This window comes from Morone saxatilis, unplaced genomic scaffold (genome assembly GCF_004916995.1).
Source record: "Morone saxatilis isolate NCDOM2014 unplaced genomic scaffold, NCSU_SB_2.0 Contig5, whole genome shotgun sequence".
NCBI classification, from domain to species: domain Eukaryota; kingdom Metazoa; phylum Chordata; class Actinopteri; family Moronidae; genus Morone; species Morone saxatilis.
Window position 1 is genome coordinate 22,197,285 of NW_023340095.1, and position 20,676 is coordinate 22,217,960.

The window sequence follows — 20,676 nt, forward strand, 5'->3', positions numbered from 1 at the left end:
AGTTTCTGGCTCACTCTCTTCCTTTTCCTTCTCTCTCTCTCTCTCTCTCTCTCTCTCTCTCTCTCTCTTTCTCTCTCTCTCCTTCTCTCCAGAATCATCTCTCCTTCTCTCCGTCTCTGAATTATCATATATAACACTTGTGGAGGAGAGGAGGAAGGAGAGGCGGTGCACTCAACCACCAGACCCCTCTACACATGAAAGCAGCCCCCTCATCTGGTCCGCATTATTGGCACACAGATATTTGAGACATCTTTTTTCGTTTTTCAAACAATAGACCGTTTGATTTATGAACTGGCATTAGAATTTCATTGCAGAAAAGCTACAGATGAAAAGATAACGGAGACTGAGATATTTGTCCAGAGAGAGAGAAAATGAATTGATCCTCACGTACTGCCTGCGATTCCTTCCTTTCAGCTCTGCTGGGATTTGTTTGGTTCAGACTCAAGGAGGAGCCTCAGAGAACTCAGAGTGAGCTTCTGTCACCTTGAAACACCTTCCTCCTTGTCTAGAGCTGCTTTTTTATCTTTGATCACTCACAGATATTGTTAGAGAGCTTAGGCGCTGACCCTTGACCCCAGATACCGCTGCCTTTTCATAATTAGGGTGATTTAGGAGTTTAATTGGTCACATGCTGTAAGTCACTCTGGGCGTCTGCTGAACAGAAAATGTAACTGATGCTGTATTATTTAATTTGGTGCATTGCTATATTAGATTTCATACCACAGCTGGATTTTCTTTCCTTTTATGTGGCACAGATCTGATTTTTAATCAACAAAACATGCATATTTTCAAAAGACCACTTCCATCGGTATAAAGCATTGTTTAGCATTTAGGCATAAATAATAATAATTAGAAAAGAAAGATAATGATGAAAAAAACACACTTTTTTTTTTTACAAAAAGTAAGGGCATTACAAAACAAAGCAAAAAAAACAACTTTGAAAACAATTAGAATTTACAACAAATAAAGGCAACAGAACTACATTTGACCAACGTCATCGCTGATGGAGTCTCAGTGGTGGTGGTTGGATGTTGTTAGCGTCAGGTGCAGCTCGTTCTCTGATTTGTGATTTGGTCCTGTGTGCAGTGAGTGCAAGTTGCCTGCTTTTTCGTTTTATTGAGGAAGGGGGCGAGTTGCATATGCTTCCTGTATCACATTGATCCTGCCTCCTCCAGCTCACACACAGAACTTCAATCTGATTGAACCTGTGAAAAAAACAGTGTCCAGCTAGTTTAAGAGAGAAGGCGGGTTTTACCTGTCATTTAGGAATGCTCACTTTTGCTTGCACGTATTACTGCCCACATATGGGCAAGACACATAGTAAGACATGCGTAATCACATTTTCTAAATATAAATCCTCACCAAGATGTTGTAATGTGAGCCATGAGAGAGTGATGCGCCTTTCTCTAGAAAACCTTTCTGCCGGGCTCCTGCTTTGCTGTTTGTTTCTGTCATTACTGGTTGCAGCTGCCAGGTCACGCAGGATCAAGCAGTCATTTTTATGTCATGTGTAGACCAACAAATCGACCACTTATAAACTGATTGGGTAATTGTATGAAACATGGAGATATGAGCAGACAGGAACCAAGATATGTGGCTGTGGGGAAAAATCCATGAGTATAAGTGAAAGAATGAAAGAGCATTTGTCCACCCTGTCTGACAGCATCACATGCTTTCTTTCTTTATCTGTATGGTGTGAAAAGTATCACATTTATATTCACTGAAATATTTAAAGCCAAGACTTTTTGGTGCACCGTTTGATCAGATGGAATAGAAGCTGTGTGCATCATTTTAACCTAACATCTATGTAATGTGTGGAAATCTATCTTTTGACTCAAAATTAAGTAGTTTGGCGGGTTCAGTTGTAATGATGGACATACTGCCTGGGATCAAAGGTCATCATTAAAACTTCAATCGTCAAAAGGAAAAAGAGAAGATACAAAGCACTTTAAAAGTGAGCACATATGCCACGTTGAAATAATAAACCAAATCACTGTGAAACTCACAGTGTCATTTTTAGCTGTGACTGTAACATTAAATGATTTATAGTTAAACACGGTGGTCCGACCTATCTGTTGTTTCTACTGTGCTTATTTTATGCATGTGTTATGTGTTGCTTCGCTACCATCTCTGAAAACCAAATCTGCCCAACAGCGACTCACTGCCGATCAGACTAGTTTTGGGTAAACTCAAGCTTTCATCTTCTGTGGCCCAGAAGGTAACTTAGGTCTCCAACCTAACATTAGTGAAAGTGTTGTTATTAATCAGATATGAAAGCATAAAACGTGCATTTAAGATGAACAAGATGTATACACTCCAACATGTTGCTGCCATTAAATCTCATGTACATGATGCAAGGGTTTTCTACCCGGAAGTTATTGTAAACAAACATTGTGATTGGCTGTACAGAATGCAAATGTCTTCGACAACGAACACATCTGGTCATTTACTAACATTTTGAAGCCACAGTACAGTAGGTTCGGTGTGTTTGTGGAGATGCCTCAACACTTCAAAAAGTTGCCTTCAAGTAGCAAAACTATTGTGTAATCTACATTAATACTGTACTAGTGCAGTAACCTGCCTTCCTGCCAACAGGTTTTAAATCTAAATATGACATTATCCAGTTTATGTAGTTTGTGTAGTGAAGATGCACCTTTAACTAATTCTAAAAAAATTAATATGCATATTGAAATAAAAATCAAGATTGGTTACCTTGAAACAACATAAATCTTGGTTAAGAAAAACTTAGATTTAAGATTTAAGATTTATTAGCCTATAATAAAACAGTATACATTTCTTGAATCATCCTTTTTGCAGTCAATTCAACAGCTGCAACTGAATGTGTGAAAGCTGCAAACATTAAAACAGGTGTGACATCTTTTGTTTTTGTTGCCCTGCCACCTGTCTTTTAAACATTACTCACTTTATATTAGTATCGGATATAAGTGCCATTAACAGCAACCAAAAAAACAACTTTTCTTTGGGTTTTAGCTGTAAAGTGACTGCAGTGTAAATGCAGACTGGTTTCTGTGGAACATTACCAACTAATTCCACAGTGACGGGAAATTCAAAATTAATAGAAAGGGCAAACCTGCACTGCTAATTCTCAAATTAAACACCAACATGTTTTCCTTTTTCTGACTTTCTTAATAGCGTCTTAATATAGAACTGTCCCAAGCTCCTAAGTTATGGCGGTGTCGTCAGTTGTGTCTGGTGACCTGGCTTTATGGCCTAGCGGAGGGATACAGCTCATTTGTTGGGTTTTGGTCCCGCAGCAGTGTGATCGTATGAATGAGTGCAGTGATGGCGAGGGCCTGGGCGATTAGCATGGCGCACTAACGAGCTGCCGTGGCCAGGGAGTTAGTGGCCCTAAAATAACATGGTGAGCAGTGACGGGCGCTGGTTTCTCTGGGACGGGGCTGAATGGCGCGCAGGGAAGTAAATCATGCAGGAAGGAGAACCTAGTACAGATTCGAGATGAAACGTCACCCAGATTTATGTGCACAGTAAAAACTTGCTCCTTTTTAATGGCTCCAGTTTCCTTTGAGCAGGACTCCAGTTTCTCCACCCTCTCTCTCTCTCTCTCAAAATATATATTTTGTTTTTATTTCAAGCCAAAGTGTGGAATAAAAACAACACAAATTCACATACATTTAGAAATACACTATATATACAGATAAGTAAAAAATTACTTTAGAGAACTGTAGACTTACAGTTAGAAAAATAGGTAATAAGTATGTCTACATACAGAGAATGCACAGTAGAAATGGTCAGTGCAGGTGTATGCAGGTGATTGACAGTCTTCATGGTGGTTGGGTTTCCTTTTCACCGCCCTTTCTCCTGTCACAACAGCTCACAAATCTTGCTGCTGTGTTTGCACATTGTTGTATTTTGCCCACAAGATATGGACATTTTTGTTATTAGCCATTTTTGGGTGGTTGTAATCTGTGCATATATTTCTCTGATGTCTTGGTATAGTAGCATATTGTTGTTACTCTCTCTCTCTCTCTCTCTCTGCCTGTCTCTCTCGTCTCTTTTTCATTTTTTCTAATATCAATTGATATTTTAAGTGGAACAATAAAACAAGGATAACAGAAGGATAATAAATGAATAAGATCCAGATTGTGGCAGGATGAAAATCAAAGCAAATTCAATAAATCAAGATCCAGAAGACACTGTCCTTTCGGGGAGGGAGCTTTAAAGCTGAAGGGGCCCGGACTGCAAAAGTGCCCCGGTCCAACCCCGTCTGCCCCAAGAGGCTCAATCCTTAAAAAGAGCAATGATAGATAAGTTCTCTCCTCTCTCTTCTTCTCCTCTCTCTCTCTCTCAATGCGTATGTCATCTGCTCAACACACACATGCAAAGGCCTTTTGTGTTCTGAAATTTCTCTCTCTGTCTCTGTCAGGACTGGCCTGGAGGCGATCATGGAGACCTATGCTTTCTGGAGACCTCCTGTGAGGACCCTCACGTTTGAAGACTTCACCAATATGCAGAAACAGCAAGGTGTGTGAATGCACATTCTCTCTCTGTGCAGAAGAAATCCCCCTTCAGTCTGTCCTGTCTACCTCTAGTCCTAACATAATTTCATATTCAATTTCCTTGCTTTATTTATTTTGTTAAATGTTTCTTTTGTACAGTATAAACATACACAAAACAGATACAATATAAATATAGCGATTTAGAGAAAAAAGTAATGGTCAGATCCCATCTACAAAGCCGAAACTGACCTCTGTGCCTCCACTTTGTTAGATTCCTACATGATATTATTGTTGAAGGCAGGCGTAATTTGTCAGCTCCAGAAAGATTGCCTTGTCATATTCTGAAGGACTAACATCCAAAGCTGACGATTTGACCTCCACCTGATGACACGTATTTATGGCCGCAAATAAAATAAATGATCCCAGATATGCAAGGAGCATTGCTAACAGCACTTGTTAGAGTGTTAAAATGTTTTTTTATGGCCTTTCTTACTGTCAGACAGAACACAACTTTTCTGACTTTTTCTTCCTCATATATAGTATAATAGACCTTTGGGACCTTTACAACGTACTGGCTAATAGTGAAAATTAACCCTTCCTAGGTTTGAATGTGATATAACTCCTCAGCGACCACTTTGGGAACCGCTGTGGTATCCCATAATACTCACTGTCACTTTATAAGACTCACTTTCATGTGAATGTGTGAACTTGTTGATACAAAATAATTGATGTTTATTCTTCTGACTATTGCAAATACATAAATATGTTACAGCTTGCTGCTAATTCAATGACACATGTTTTTTTAATGTTAGGAACAAGGTAAAGTAATCAGCTGTATAGTGAACTGAGAGTAGTGTACAGTGGTAATTAGCATGACCTTGGTGCATGTGCTGTCCCAACCTGAACTCTCCCTCTGCATACTTTCCCTGCATATATCACCACACACTGCAACGGCTATGGTTGTCCTTCATTTGAGCTTGGCCATACGCTGCTCCTCTGGCAGGTCAGCCGGCGTCTGCTGAACTTTTCACATCACGCGCAGCCCTTGAAAATAAAATCGTTAAACAAACCCTGTGGCTCTTGGACGCCTCCACGACACAAGTCAGCGTCAGTCGGGGCCACCTCCCTTTGTCTCGGCTCCAGCGCCGGCACATCTTAGTCATGGCTCATATCAAGGGCCACATCGCTTTAAAGCAACTCTGTTTCCTCGACGACCCTATCTCGGTTACCTCTGGGGGTCAGCATGACGTGATGCTCCGTATTTTGTCTGAGCAAGCGGACATGTGTTTGTTATCATTGAACTCCTCCAAAGTGATTAGGATTTAATCAAAGTCCTTGCACCGCCAGAGAAGCCTGTGTCACTCTGAAAGGAGACTGGTGTACATGTGCAGTGATTGTATATGTGTGTATATGTGTGTGTATGCTTTTGCCCTTATGGCACCAGACACCCTTTTCCCTTCAAGTAATCAGCTATTCCCCCTCGGCGCTCAAGCACCTCAAGCCCTTCTAACCAGAGGAAAACATGACATCACCAAACTATCGTCCTCTCTTCCCTTCTCTCTCTCTCTCTCTCTCCCCCCCTTTTCTGTATTTCTCTCCCTCCCCGCAAGCCCCCCCCTTCGCCATCTTCTCGAGCAGAGCTGCAGCGATATTATCGAAGGCATATGGTGCAAAATCAGAACCCCAGCCAAGCAAGTCCTGGATTATTTAGTTATGCCTCCTCCTCATTCTTGGTTCAAACTGAATTTCTCCAAAGGCAAGATGAACCCTGGCCAAATTCTCATTAACAGAGAAATATGCGATTGATATCCCACAGCTATCATTTCACATTGAAAGACTTGATACAATTTGTGCCAACATATACATAAAAAATGTATATATATATATATAAACTGTATAACTGTATATACAGTGTCCACCTCTCCCTTTCAGCTGAATCAGTACAGTACAAGTCTGTGGGTTTTTATTAAGAAAAGGACTGGGGATGTGGGGATGTGGGGCGGCTCTGTTGACCAGACATGGTCAAAACTAAATCTATATTTATCTCCACATACCAGCAATATATTTTACGATACAGTTCACGATCTCGTATCCAGCTGCTTCAAAGAGCAAGGCCCTGCAATTAGTCTGAGGGTAGGGGTTTGAAAAAGTCCATGTGGGTCAACAAGGTTATATATTCAACTGGCGACAGGTGAATTCATAACATAGCTTACTACTTACTTTAACGGTCTGTCTGACTGCATGTGGATCACTAGGAAATGCTCCCTTTGGCAATTACTACTGCATTCTGCTTCCATCTGCTCTTTATGAAGAAAGAGACGAGGACGGCACACGCTCAAACTTAGAAGATATAACCCAGTGATGAAGAATTTGAACAAAAACTTTGGTTGTGCAAAAGACAATTCAGATAAAAATCTGTCTTTAAGGAAGATTTATACATTCCAGGCAATTGTGCAAGACATTCTCCTGCACTGCCACAGGGCAGAAAGGATGTGGAGGTCTGGCAATGAGACTAATACTAATACATCCCCACAGGGAAAACCTGTTTCTTGCTACCCTCCACACAGGGAGGAGGTCAGAGGTAGGCAGGCTCGGATTCATGTCACTTTCCCATTATATCAAATTTTCTGGAAAAAAAGGTTTGTTGACATACGTTAAAATATGGCCTACTCTTAGCTGTTTTATGTTATAAATAAATAAATAAATATAACAGAAGATCATAATACTTATATTCACTTATACAATAAACTAAGAACAGAACTCACGCTCCAGTTTGTTGATAGTTGATTTTAAAAAGCATTTGCCCCACAGCACCACTGCATCGCTCATCACTACTTTCAGCAGGGACAAATCTTGCCAGAATGAGTAAATGATAAATGCTCAATAACTATTCATTATTCAGGAAATTAGACATTTAATCTCACGTATAATAAACTCTTTTTGCAATTAATAATTTTATGATTTCACAAAACTTTACATCTAAAGATGAACAGTGACACACATCATGGTAACAGGTGTGAGTTTTGGAGTCTGGCCTCTATTGCAGTGTTTCCCAACCGTGATTTAAGACTGGATGTGAATTGAATATATAAAAGTGGATATTGTTATAAAAATATTTTTCTATTTAGTTGAACTATGTGTTTTGATTTATGTAACTTTGCATACATACTACTTGTGGCACAAGCTGGATGTTTCAACCATTTACGCATTTTTTGCAAACTTTTTAAACTATGAATCCATGGTTATTTAAACCACTTCTCCACTTTTAGATGATTTTTGTGAATATTTTTTTTTTAAAAAGCTAACTTTTTTAGCAGTTTATCTGTTACTTTTTGCTATTTTGACCATTTAGCTATTACTTGTAGCTAACTATTTAGACTTGTCTGCTCGCTGCTAACTAGCTAGTTTTCACCCACTCAGCACCTGCTGATCAGGTGTTACAGCTGACTCAATATGTTGATATATCATTTTTAAAATAAATTTGAATTTCTATTTTTTCAGATTAGTTGAGTTACTCCATAATCTTCTTACATACTCCCTGGTAACTGCAGAAATACCTCCTGGGGTAAATGTACCCCTGGTTGGGAATCACTGCACTATTGGATGATTCTCCACAACAACTAACATCTCAGTGGATTACATCCATAGTCAAATAATACATAATTTAAAGTTAAAGCATTTACTTCACAGGTTTGACTGTGAACTCAACTGGTTCTGGTCTTGAAACTCAGATTAAGATCCTGCACCTGTCAACATGGCACTGTATTTCAGTCTCTCTGCATTTGTGTGTTCTCCAGGTGGAAGCACAGGAACTTCTCCCACCACCTCCAGCACGGGAACCCCCTCCCCTTCTGGTGCGGCACACCTCCTGTCTCCTTCCTGCTCCCCTCCGACCTTCCACCTCGCCCCCAACACCTTCAATGTTGGCTGCAGGGAAAGTCAGCTCTGCAACCTGGGCCTGTCCGAGTACCCGGCCTGTGCTCGCAGCAACATGGCGGCCCTGCAGGGTTACGGCGGCCTGGCTGACAGTTCCTACGGACGCCTCCAGGCTGCAGGGGGTGCTGTGGCTTCTGCTCAGCCCTCTGAATCCTTCCTTCCACAGAGGACTTCCTCCTTGATTGCTGCTGGCATGCAGGGCAGCGCTCACGCCTCCCTGACCGGCGGCGGTGGCGGCGGTGGAACCGGAGGCAAAATGGATGCCTACAGCAGTCAGCTCGGCTCCTTCCCAGCCTCACAGCTTCAGTACGTGATGCAGGCTGGAGGTAGCTCCAGCACTGCCTCATCCTCTTCATCTGGATCCTCCCCTTCCTCCGCCCACATGTTTAGCGGGAGCCACCACCATGTGCAGCAGGGATCCTACAACGCTTTCTCCCTGCACAACCCTTACAACCTCTACGGATACAACTTCCCCACCTCTCCTCGCTTGGCCGCCAGCCCCGAGAAGCCCCAGGGAGGTCTGCTCTGCTCCTCGTCTACTGCCGGGGCCTTCGCCGAGCGCCAGTACCTGTCCAACGGAAGCATGGACACTATGCACATGATCGGCAACACCACCAGTGGCCAGCAGGGCAGCAGCTCCTGCGATGGACGTCAGTATGGCTCTTCCTCTCAGATGTCCATGCACATGGTGTAGAAACTGGGAATTGAACCTCACAGTCCTCCATATGTCTCAAGTCTTCCAGCTGAAAAGCAAATTTCAGTTCAAAAAATGAACCAGGTTTGGTGTCGATGTTGAACCGGTGTTTTTACATGAAGCATTAATGTACTGAGGTACAAAACAATCCTTTCAGAAAAGGATATCATCTCATGTTTTTGTTTTTAAAGACACTCCACCACTTACAAAGCATTATAGAGGGACTCAAAACTATTTAATTATCTTTGTATTAATAAAGCCAAAATTGGGACAGCAGCCTCACTCTCTTTGTTGTTTCTGACAGGAAAGAAACAATAAACTCCTCCGATTGTAACAGAAGGAAAGGTAGGAGCCCACACGCTCTGGTTCAGAAGGGATTATCAGTTGTGAATCTCTTATGGTGCAATATAGCAACACTCTTTTCAAGTGACTCATTCTTTTTTTGGACTTAAAAGACCATCCGGTCATGATATCATGTAACCAGAGAATCTTCACTGTGATACAGAAGTTTTTGCTTCTCGCAGCACTTGTTCTGTATTGTTTTAGAAATGTCAAGGGGTCGGTGGTTCGCCTTCATGCTCTGAAGTTTTGGCTGGAACGAAAGGGACAACTGGACAATTGGACAATTGGACAACTGAATGAGTCATCGCTCCACATACATGCAGGAGATGAAGTATCTGGACGCTGTGGGCGGCCAGTTGTGGTGCCAAACAGGGTGAATACAACACGTGGACGCAGTGAGTCAAAGAACTGTAGGTCGGGTTAAACTAAGGAACGTCTTTCTGAAAACTCCCAGTAGGCGCGAACGTTCAAGACTCCACCACACAACTTCATCAACCCGTTATCCTCACAGACTGGAATGGCTTCACTATTTTTGAGTGGATTATGTTTTTAAGCGTATATATAAGATGGCGAATGCAACCAATAACATAAGCTTAAAAGTTGTTGTGTGAAAAGTTATAAAAGAAGCAATAGCAAAACAGAGTAATTAAAGTATGTTTTGGTGTGATGTAGAGATGTGTATTTAAGTGCTGAGCAATGTAACAATTTTACAGGCCAATCTGTTATAAAAAAAAAATGTGTGAAAAAAGGGAAATGGCAAAGTAATTCTTTTTTGAGGCATTTTAAAAAAATGTAAATACAGGTGCCAAGCACGTAAAAAGCTCAATAAACGTTTCAATTCATGTACATTGTTTTGATTTTTTTCCTCTTCGTTAGCAGTAGGTTTTCAAAATAAACTGGATATTTTAGACTTATTTAGCAAAGATTAAGAACAAAAAGTTGTTTTCCAACTAAAGAGAATGGGGAAAATATGTTTTTATTGGTAATATGCCATGAAAGCATCCCCAAAGCTCAGCGGAAACAGGAGTTGCTCATAAAAAATAATTTGGAACACATAAACAAAACACATTATGGTAATAATGATGCTTTTACACAATGGATGTTCTATATTTCACAAAGATTCACTTACTGATTAACTATTGGAGATATTGGAAATGACTGATAAATGATCATTTTAAAATCATGCCCTTTTAAATAGAGTTTGAGATGGACTATTGTCCCTCACAGCCTCTAGGCTACAATAACAACAAATGACATGATTATTAATCACACAAGAGAGTGTTCCCCACTTATAAAACACACACACATCTGCTCTGCACCACATCACAGGCATGAGCTTCAAACGCTGACGCAATGCATCGATCATAAACCAAACTGGAAGAAAACGACCCAAAATCAGACAAATTTTCTCCCTGCTGGTTCTGTTTATTACGAGAATGAAGAATAAAGCTCTTGTGCCAACTGCACTCAGCTGCACTGCTGTTGTGCTTGATGCACATAAATATGGCACCTGTTTAAAGAGACAGAGAAATCCCCTTGTAATCATTTGAACCTCCGAGGGAGGGAAAACATGCAGCATTTAGGATCATTACTACTCCAGCTTTGTGGTTCCCTTCTTGTTACACAGGCACAGGCTCCGGGGATTTAGCCAGGGCCAATCAGCATCCATTACACGGATGTCTTCTGAACGGCTCTCCCCAATCACTTCCTATCATGCGTACGGCTCAAGCCATGAAATATCATATCTGAACCATCATCAGAAAATGTAAGGGGGGTTGCGGGACCATGAAGACAGCGACCCTGTATTGGAAACACCTGTTTTTCCAAGCATGACTTCAAATAATGAGCAGGGTGATGTACCGGAGAGAAGCGCATGATTTCATAATTTGGCTCCACTCCATCAATCTGGACATTATTTCCAATAATTATTCACATTATTTGTCTGATATACACCCCCTTCTCTTGTTCCAGCAGCATTCACAATCACCCTGCCCTCCCCCGTCGTTGCCCCCACCCATCTTCACCGCAAATTTACCTCAGGGCCGGTTAAATTAGGAGATGTATTTGTAAAGAGGAGCAGTGCACATGGGCCTACAGAGCAGCAGTATGACATAATGCACAGCAGGTCTGCTTTTGTACCATAAACTATCCATCAGGTCCTTAAGTGGAAAAGAATGGCCGAGCTTGAGTAACAGCCACTCTCTGCCTTTTATTGTGGCGTCTTTCATTAGAAACAAAGTATGCAAACGATCCCATTGATTGATTAACGGCAGAGTACGGCCGGCTCGCTGTAAAACATGAAACTGGAACAATTGGAGATACAGGACCGGGTATTTTAATGAGTTCCTCTGACAGAGATGAGAAGGATCTGGTGCCTAATCTGCCGCTTAGAGACCATTTTGAGTGACAGCACGCTGACTGGACGGTATCCCATAATCCCCCTGTCTCAGTCATTGATCTTTCCCTCCGAACACATCTCAGACATTTTAACAGACTCAGAATCACTCTCTGGGGAACTTTACTGGATGCAAGTCCCGGCCGAGGGGGGTCAGTGACCATATGCAAAAGAGGAAAGAAACGTTAATTTCTTGGATTTTTAGGGTCTGGTTTTGATACGACACAGTGCAAGTTTCTATCTGACACTGCAATCAGAAATTCCTGGTAAACTATTGCCCTCTTGTGTTTATTCCTCTCTTCTGCTTGAGATTCCTTGGCTCAACTCATTTTCACAGTAAATTACTGCAGACAGGAGACGGAGACCCACTTTTCTGAGGTGTTACAGTGCGCCTGACATGTGTATTGAAGCACTAAATCATTGCTCTTTCACAAAGGGCTTTCACATACCTTCAGTCGTCTTACGCCAGTGTTTTTTTCTCCTCCGACGAACATCTTGAAACTATTTTAGGATTGATAAAGTCATGATACAGATGTCAAGCTTAAAAAAAGAAACATACAGACTCTGGTGATGTGGCCAATGTTTTTACAGTCACAGGAGTACAGATCTCTGAAGGCAAGTTGTGCACTTTCTGAAGCATGATGACTCAGAAAGGAGAAAAGTACATGTACTATGACATAGTGAATGACCCCATCCAACAGAAAATACAGTCTTATCATGTGCTGCATGTGCATAATATATCGTAACTCCTATTTATGACCTTGAATAAAATAAAAGCTGGTGAGAGAAAAAGAAACTTCAACAAAATACAAATTGTACACATCTTAAACATTAAATATTTTGAGTGGGAGTCTCTGGCAGGGATTACATTCTGTCTACTGAATATAGAAGAAATTATTTATTATTTATTATTTATTTATAAATCATTTTTTATTCAAATCTTTCATTTCTTAGTCATGAAACAATTGCTGCATGAGCAGAAAAGAATATTCTGTAATAGCAAAAATGAAAATCATGAAAAAAACACTTATTTCTGCTACATTTTCTTTAGTGTCTCAATTTTCTAACAGCCATAATGGTTGACCAAAGGCCTGAATATACCCAAACAACAGGGCACTGAAAAGAAGAATAACCTGAGAAGGGCAAATGCAATTTAGTAACTGCAAAATAAACCTACTGTCTGTCAAAAAGTAATAATTGTAATAATCTTGTCTTCAGCTTTGCTCTTACTACAGTGAACTTTGAGTTGTCTGAGTGTCTCACAGCCTTTTTTGCAGTGAAACCTAATAATCGTGGCAAAGAGATTTGGCAATCACCAAAATTCAGGTAGACTCAATATACCAGAATGCAATGCAGTTTGTTCCATATTGAACTTTGCTGTGATGTCTTCCATTATCTTGTCACTGTTGATGTCATTTTGGACAGACAAATTCAGCTGCTGTTGATGTTGTCAACCATCAAATATGATCAGTGAACCACAAAATCCTGACGAACACAGACTTTATTCACGAACACACACAAAACACATTTCTTGTCCAAGTCAGCTATTCTCATTGCAGACAAAACATTTGATACTATGGCCTACTGTTCAACTTTTCTTCTTCTCTACATTCTCACATTCTTTTTTTCCTCTCTCTGGAGGGAAGAAAGATGGACAGGGGAGGAAAAGTAAATTAAGAACAGATCTGAAATGGACAGATGAGTGGAAGATCAGAAAAGGAGATCTGTAAGAGAAATCTCATGCATCCTTCAGTCTGGCTAAGCCACATATATAGAAACATAAAACACCACTTTTAACAAAAGTATTTATATTTTTATATAAATTATATTACATACTGTATATGATAAACCTATGTTATTATACACATAATATTATAATAAACACAATTCTGAGGTAAGAAGAGAGAAAAAGTCATTATATCATCCGTTATACTGATTTATATTGAGACAATATAACATAATGAATCAAATCAGTTTTTCATGACTGCAACTTTACCTTAAATGTAAATATTATGGGCTTTTATTGCCTTTAATTGATATAAACAGCTGAACAGTGAGAGGAAAGGGAGAGAGAGAGAGAGGAGGGGATTGACATGCAGCAAAGGGCCACAGGTCTGAGTCATGCCCATGGCCACTGGAAAAGTCTTGTTACAAAGGTTGCCAGCTTTACCAGGTGAGCTATCAGGGAGCCCCAGCTCTTTATGTTTAAAGCTATGGTAAGTGCTCTTAAAAGAAATGAAAAAAATGTTATCCGTGGCTGTTGCAGGCCTGTAATAAGATAAGACAAGATATATTACTAAAGCTACCGAGCTGAACAACAGCTGCTAAATAATGCAAGAAAAAAAATACAGAAGTAGAAAAGGGTACAAACAAAACCAGGGTGTGTCAATGATAGTGAGAACTGAGATAGTTGAAGGGGCTGATAAGTGGTTATCTGGTTTGCTTTGTTTTGGGGAAATCTATTTTCCTGAACTATGTAGAGTTTAATGTAATAACTACAGTATGTATGAATGAGACTTGAGGTAGTTGGATACGTTTAGCCATGACAACAATGTGCTGTGCTCCTCTCCCTCGTCCTCTGGCGCTGTTGGTGGAGGGAGGCCTGGAGGAAGTTTTTCATTTGCATACTTTCAAAATCTGTCTCTAGCTAGTTTCTTTAACGTTACCTACCCTAGCTTTAACAGTCCTTGTGACATGTGTTTGTAATGAGCCATCAGTGTGTTTGGCAGAAGCTAATAAAGAGGGGTTTTCAAACCTTAACCACTAGTGATACAGCTTTAACTACTGTATCACTAAGCACAAAGGCCTTGTTTTAACTACAGTTGTACCCATAATTCTACCCTATACATGCCTGCAGTTTTACACCCACATACTTAAACACACACACGAAGAAGAGAAATAAAACACATATTCTCAAACTCTCAGAGAAAGGCTTCAGCGATGGCATGCAGGTCAACAGGAAACAGTCTAAATGATTTTCTTCTTCCTCAGGAGGGAAAAGAGATGTTTGAGATATGGTCGACCCGCACAGGCAGGTGGTTCTGATAAAACTGCCGGCACAGGCTGTCCCATGGTGCCGTGCCTGCTAAGTACAAAGACGCCCCACTGGGAAGCCCCTGTGTCTAAATGAGAGAGGTCCGGTGCTGTGTGGTGGTTTGCAGTCAGGTCCTTAGAGAGCCAGCGGATAGTGTGACTGCCCGGGTAGGTGACCCGGATATTGAAACCCCAGTGGAGGGTTGATTTTAGAGTGTGAGAACTGGAGTGGTGGAGTTTGAGAAGGGTGTGCAGTAGTAAAGGTATGTGGAGTTGTGCTAAAACACAGCTGATGAAACTATTAATCAACAACAATTCTGACTGGGGAGGCGGGGGACAGAAAGCAATATGAAAAATACACTGGTGACAAACTTTCTTGGGCACCCGAGGATTAAGTGGTGATTTGCTGGTCAAAAGACATCTAGGTAAAAAGTGGCAAAATATAGTTTTAAAAAGTTTTTTTTAGATGTCTTGGCCCAGTCTCAAGCCAAAACATGTAGACCCACCAATCGTAATCCAAAATACCCTGTCAGTTAATTTATTATTGCTAACTGCGGAATAAACATGTACTGAAAATGTGACATCGCCATGGTGGCGGTGTATTCCATGCTTTGGTGTAATAGAACCAGGTCACCAGGATTTGGAGGGTTATTTTAAAAATGTAATCCCATACAATGACTAAATATCTAGTCAATAACCTAACACAACTGTGATAATATTAAGGTAATGTAATTTAGATACTTTCTGTTACTTTTGGATTACCTCAGTAGAATACTTTCTGTTTTACCTTGCCATCAGATCACTCTTTTCAACAGGAAACTGAAACTGAGGGGAAAGAAGTCTGGTGGCTTTGGAGAGAGCGATCTAACTGCTTCAATTTTCCATTGGAAAGGAATGTGCAACGGCGAGGTAAAAATGTAATCTCATTGCACAAAATGCTTTCTGTGTGAACTGTGAGCATTTAAACCAACCTTTTGTTAGGTGACTAAAATATATGTTTTTCTGCTGACCCCATCCACAACAGTACATTGCTTAGTTTCTACGCTCGTATTACTGTCGACTTTTCCAATCTAGGGCCATGCTGACAGCCATCTACTGTAGGTAGCACACTGAGTATGATACTGACTAAGTACCTCCTACAACTCCACTTCAATAAACCTGGACTATCCCTTCAACTCAATTTACCTTAGTCTAAACCTAGACGTAGGTTGCTCTGCAATCACCAAATTAAATCCAGTGAGCTGTCTTTTGAAATTTTACATAAGAAAATGTAAAAATGTAAAAAAAACAACAGATTACTGAATAATGAAGAGAATCTTTAGTTGCAAACCTAAAGTGTAGGCAACCATGGACTGTATGTGTTAGTGTGGGTAAAGCAAAAGCTAATGATAGCAGGGGGATACATTTCAGCCGCATTTTCGGTCGTCTGTGTGACACGTCTGATTGAACGCGTACATAGCGGCTCGTGTTTTACTCATGATATACTCACATAAAAATGTTCATGTGTGTACACCATAGTATAGTTTTATGCTTGAAGTCTATTTTCTTACATTTTATGCACATCATTTTTTACGCACAGTGAGTGCTCTGAGTGCTGCCAAAATGAGGATGACCTACACTCAGTACTGTGCCTGAACACATCCTGTGTACACACAGATGCAGGGGTGCTAACCTGCTGCTTTCATGCAAATAAACATCCACTTCACTGCTGTCCAATACAACAGCGACTGAAACTATATTTTATCTTCCATTGTTTAATAAAGCTACGAGGTACACATTAACTACAACAGCTGCCAATCCATTTTTAAGTGTGTTTGTGTGTCAGACACTGACAAATCCTGCACGTGCGTATAAAGTGCCCCAATGTTGGGGCGCTGCACTCACATGGATTCAGGCAGACGGTAGACGGCAGATGGAAAGTACCTTCATTACAGCACGGGAAAAACGAAACACGTGTGACAATATGTTCCTATGGTGATAATAATATAATATTTACAAAGAATCGAATAAATATGGTAAATAAGATGATTTGTGTATATTATTTTAGCTTATTCATTAATTATTAGTGTCTTGTTGCCCATGTTTTCTACTTCTGTGAGGGAGCTATGTAACATTGCATAGGACAGCAAAAAGTTCAAATAGTTTAATTTTGGATGGTAGTACCGTCTACTGTTACCATTGCTGGTAATCTCTGCAGGCCTCACCTAAGTTTACTGTGCTGCTCTCATCCACTAACATGACATGCCTGAATCCATATGAAAGCAGTTTAACTAACATCCCATGGATGGACCAGCATACAGATGCTGGTTGGGTGAGTGGCTGTGGGATGATGGGGGTGGGGGGTGTAGAGAGACAAAGAGAGCTGGTTGAGTTGTGAGTCTAGATGCAGTGTAACAGGTGTCCTCAGGCCTCGAGTAGGAGAAATGAAATTAGGAACGGCGGCTTGCTTTCAGTCCTCGGACAGTATCTGACTCTGTCGACTGCTGGCAATAAAATATGAGAGCTCTGGATTTCCCGCTTTTTCAATGTGACATCTTCTATTTGTACGATATACTTGTTTTGTTAGAACTAGGGATGTAATAGTCAAAGACATTTTAATGTAAATTCATGTCTTGTTTCTCTCACAACAGTATACAATCCTACATCAGTTCATCAAAGCTTTTATATTTTTTAATTTAAAGGACACAGCACTTCCTGTGCAGCAACAGTGTCTCTAATACAACATAGAGGAACTGGCTTGTTAACATGAGCAAGTAAATCGGCTGAAAAGGGGATATTAAAGTTGAAAAGATGTCACTACAAAACTGTCTGAATTTACAGATCTAGTGATGGTCCTGAGGTTTCACAACTATTTTCTCATCCCTGAACTTTCATCAGTCATCATGATAATTGGGTTGGCGGCTCTTAAGATGGGAAATTCAATTTGTAGTGCTGAAGGAGTGCGATTTGGTTCCTCCTCACAATCACTGCAAAGAGCAACTTTGTCATCCATTTCAAAGACTTAATTTCATTCAGATACTTATGATGTGCCAATATTATTGTGCCTCCCTATTCATAAGCGTTTTTGGCCTTTAACCCCGAAAGTCAGAATTCAAACAATCCATGTGTGTCCGTCCTAGAAACAAACAAAAAAACCTGAACTTTTACAACAGAAAACTAATGTAATAGATTAGTAACTACCGGGAAAGTGCAGTTTACGCCTGACACATGTCTTGACAAGCATAACCGTATTTGAAAGTCAAGTGAGTAAAGCATTGTGTGATTGACAACTCAAGCTGTCTGAACTGTCCCCACTCAGCTCCACTCTCTGGTGCTGCAGGCATTTTACATCAAAGCTATGAACCAGTTGCAAGCACTATTGGCACTATGGCCCAGGTCTGCTCTGAATGAAAGAGTACAAAGGAGAACAAGCCAGAGGTCAGTGCCATACATAAAAGGCCATCCCATAAAAATAACAATGCTTATAAGTGTGTGCTTGCAACCGTGTGCCTCCCTTGTCCTTGTCAGGCCTTCTGAGAGGGCATTCAGAGTTTTCCATTCGCTACGCTCATTATTTTCACAGGAAGTTTGTTTAACGGTCAACGTTGGGATGATGCGAACAACCAGGCAGATTTGAAAATGCAGTCCTAATACCCCTGGCTAAATATTCTGGAAAATATTCAGCCCAACACACATGCGTTCTATAAATCACCTTTATAATGCTTGTCACATAAAATGTTACTATGACTGTGGGTTTGAGAGCGTGTCCGCTGTGTTAAAGCTGGCCTGATTTCAGGACAGCCACACAGCCCTCGCTTCCCCCCGCCACCATCAATCTATCTATGGGGGCCATACATGCCTGCTGGTGCGTGTCTGAATGCAAGTTTGAGAGTGGCAGCTGCACTCTCTCATGGACCTCACCTGCACTGGCTGGGCAGACGCCAGGGACAGATTCGCAGAAATTTCACAGTGACATTTCTGAAGCCGTCAGTGAGCTAAGTGTCTGACTTATTACACTGATAAAACAACATTCTATTGTGGTCCGGATAACACTATTAAACAACGCTGGCGTAATCCCTGGTAACAGGCCTGTTGAAAGCTGAATCACACCCGCACTCATTGTGCTGCCCAGCAGCTTGGCTGGGGTCGCATTGCGACGTGCGCTGAGACGGGAAAACAGGAAGCTGGGCTCCTCTGTCTTTCCCCTGGTGGAATTTGGACTGGCTGCACATGTTCAGTGAGCTCCTGAAACCTGTGTGTCAAAAACACACACTGACCAACTGCTTGAACTCTGCCAAACCCTCTTTTAAGTCCCTGAAATGCACAGCTGGAGGACAAAGGCTGGCTGTGGATGTGTGTGCTGTGTGTGAATGGCACAGAGGCAAAAACAGAACATGGAAGAGTAGATGATTCGCAGAAGTTGTGTGCTTGTCATTGTATAAATCAAGGATGACCTCTTCACTTACTAAATTAGAATGTATTACTTGAGAGTGTTTCATGGGTGTGTTCTGGATTTCAACATTATTTATGGCCTCTTATTTATTTTCTTGGACTCACTTTACCTAAACCATAACTAAATTTATATGTGTGTAAATTACTGTGGCAAGTTGGCAGGCAAAATGGATACAGCTACACTGCAGAGATCAAAAAGATAAACCATACTCTCTAAAAAAATCAGCATCATGCTCCTGAATAAAGTCATTGTTTCATAAATTTAAACAAAAGGCATTGCAATTTCTTCTTTCGTCCTTATTAATCACGCTATTACTATACCATACCATACCACTATACCCAGAGCAGTTATTTTCTCTATTTCATCTTTTATTCAAATACCGAGTGGACAACCAATATTAAATGTCATAACTATGAAAACACTAAATGTTAAAGCTGACATTATATGTGGATCCACAGTGCCTATCTGCAGCTTTTACCTTTATAGTCAAACTTTTAAAGGAGACTGTAAAGGCAGAAGGTCTTCACCAGCAGCCCTGGTCTTCTCAGTAATGATGGCAGGTGTTGAGAGAGCAAGGAGCTGAGTGACTTTGTGTGTGTGTGTGTGTGTGTGTGTGTGTGTGGGACCAGCTCTTGTTGTCATCGTACTGCCCAGTTGTCAATTTCTCTGTAAATGTCTGCATGTAGAGTGTATAATGTAATTTATGTATAGCCTCTTCTGCCGCTCACACAATTCAGTGTGTGAATCAGTCTGTATGTGAAAGAGTTCAAGTTCAGATGTCTCACAACATGTACAGTTTGTGAGACATCTGAGCCTAATCCCTCACACCTGCTCCATAAAGGAATGCCAAGTTAAATTTACAACCACGAGTAAAGACCCAGTGGAAAGAAGATTTTAATTGAGGATGGCTCTGTGAGGTTTGGACTACATAACACAGTTGCATGTGCAGTTTATTGCAATTACTTGCCTGTACATTTCCAATAAAGTCTTGATTGTAGGAGCTAAATTCAAAAGAGCTGTAAATCATTGTTGTCAGAATACTGTAAATATCTTGCATCTATTTTTCTTTTATTTTCTATTGTAGAAACTCAACAAGAAAGTCAAATGTTTTTGCAATTAGTGCTCATGATTCTTCTTTGGTGACTGCCTGGTTGAACCTAACCTGTAGAAGGCAGTTAAGAAACAGATATGTAAACATGTAGACACTACAGTAAACACTGCAAAAAAACAGGCTAATGGTCAGCTATTCATCAAATCGCCTGCTGGGCTAACAAATGTAGATAGTTGTGTTTGTATTGTAAGTAGTTTAGCTACTATTTATTACCTAACGAAGAAGCCAGCAGGCTAATTTAAACTAATTCAAAAG

At 40.7% G+C, this 20,676-nt stretch overlaps 1 protein-coding gene across 3 annotated transcripts in view; it reads left to right on the forward strand.

The window, feature by feature from the left end:
• The window catches only part of tbx15 (T-box transcription factor 15), a 42,635-nt gene extending 32,339 nt beyond the window's left edge, over positions 1 to 10,296 (forward strand). For 2 of the 3 annotated variants that reach the window (XM_035676158.1, XM_035676161.1), the window contains 2 exons: positions 4,406 to 4,503; positions 8,276 to 10,296. In XM_035676158.1, the coding sequence (XP_035532051.1) occupies positions 4,406 to 4,503; positions 8,276 to 9,108 (931 nt within the window). In that variant the 3' untranslated portion in view covers positions 9,109 to 10,296. The remainder of the gene's footprint in view (positions 1 to 4,405; positions 4,504 to 8,275) is intronic. The other variant, XM_035676159.1, reaches the window with a different exon arrangement.
• Positions 10,297 to 20,676: the final 10,380 nt, after the last annotated feature.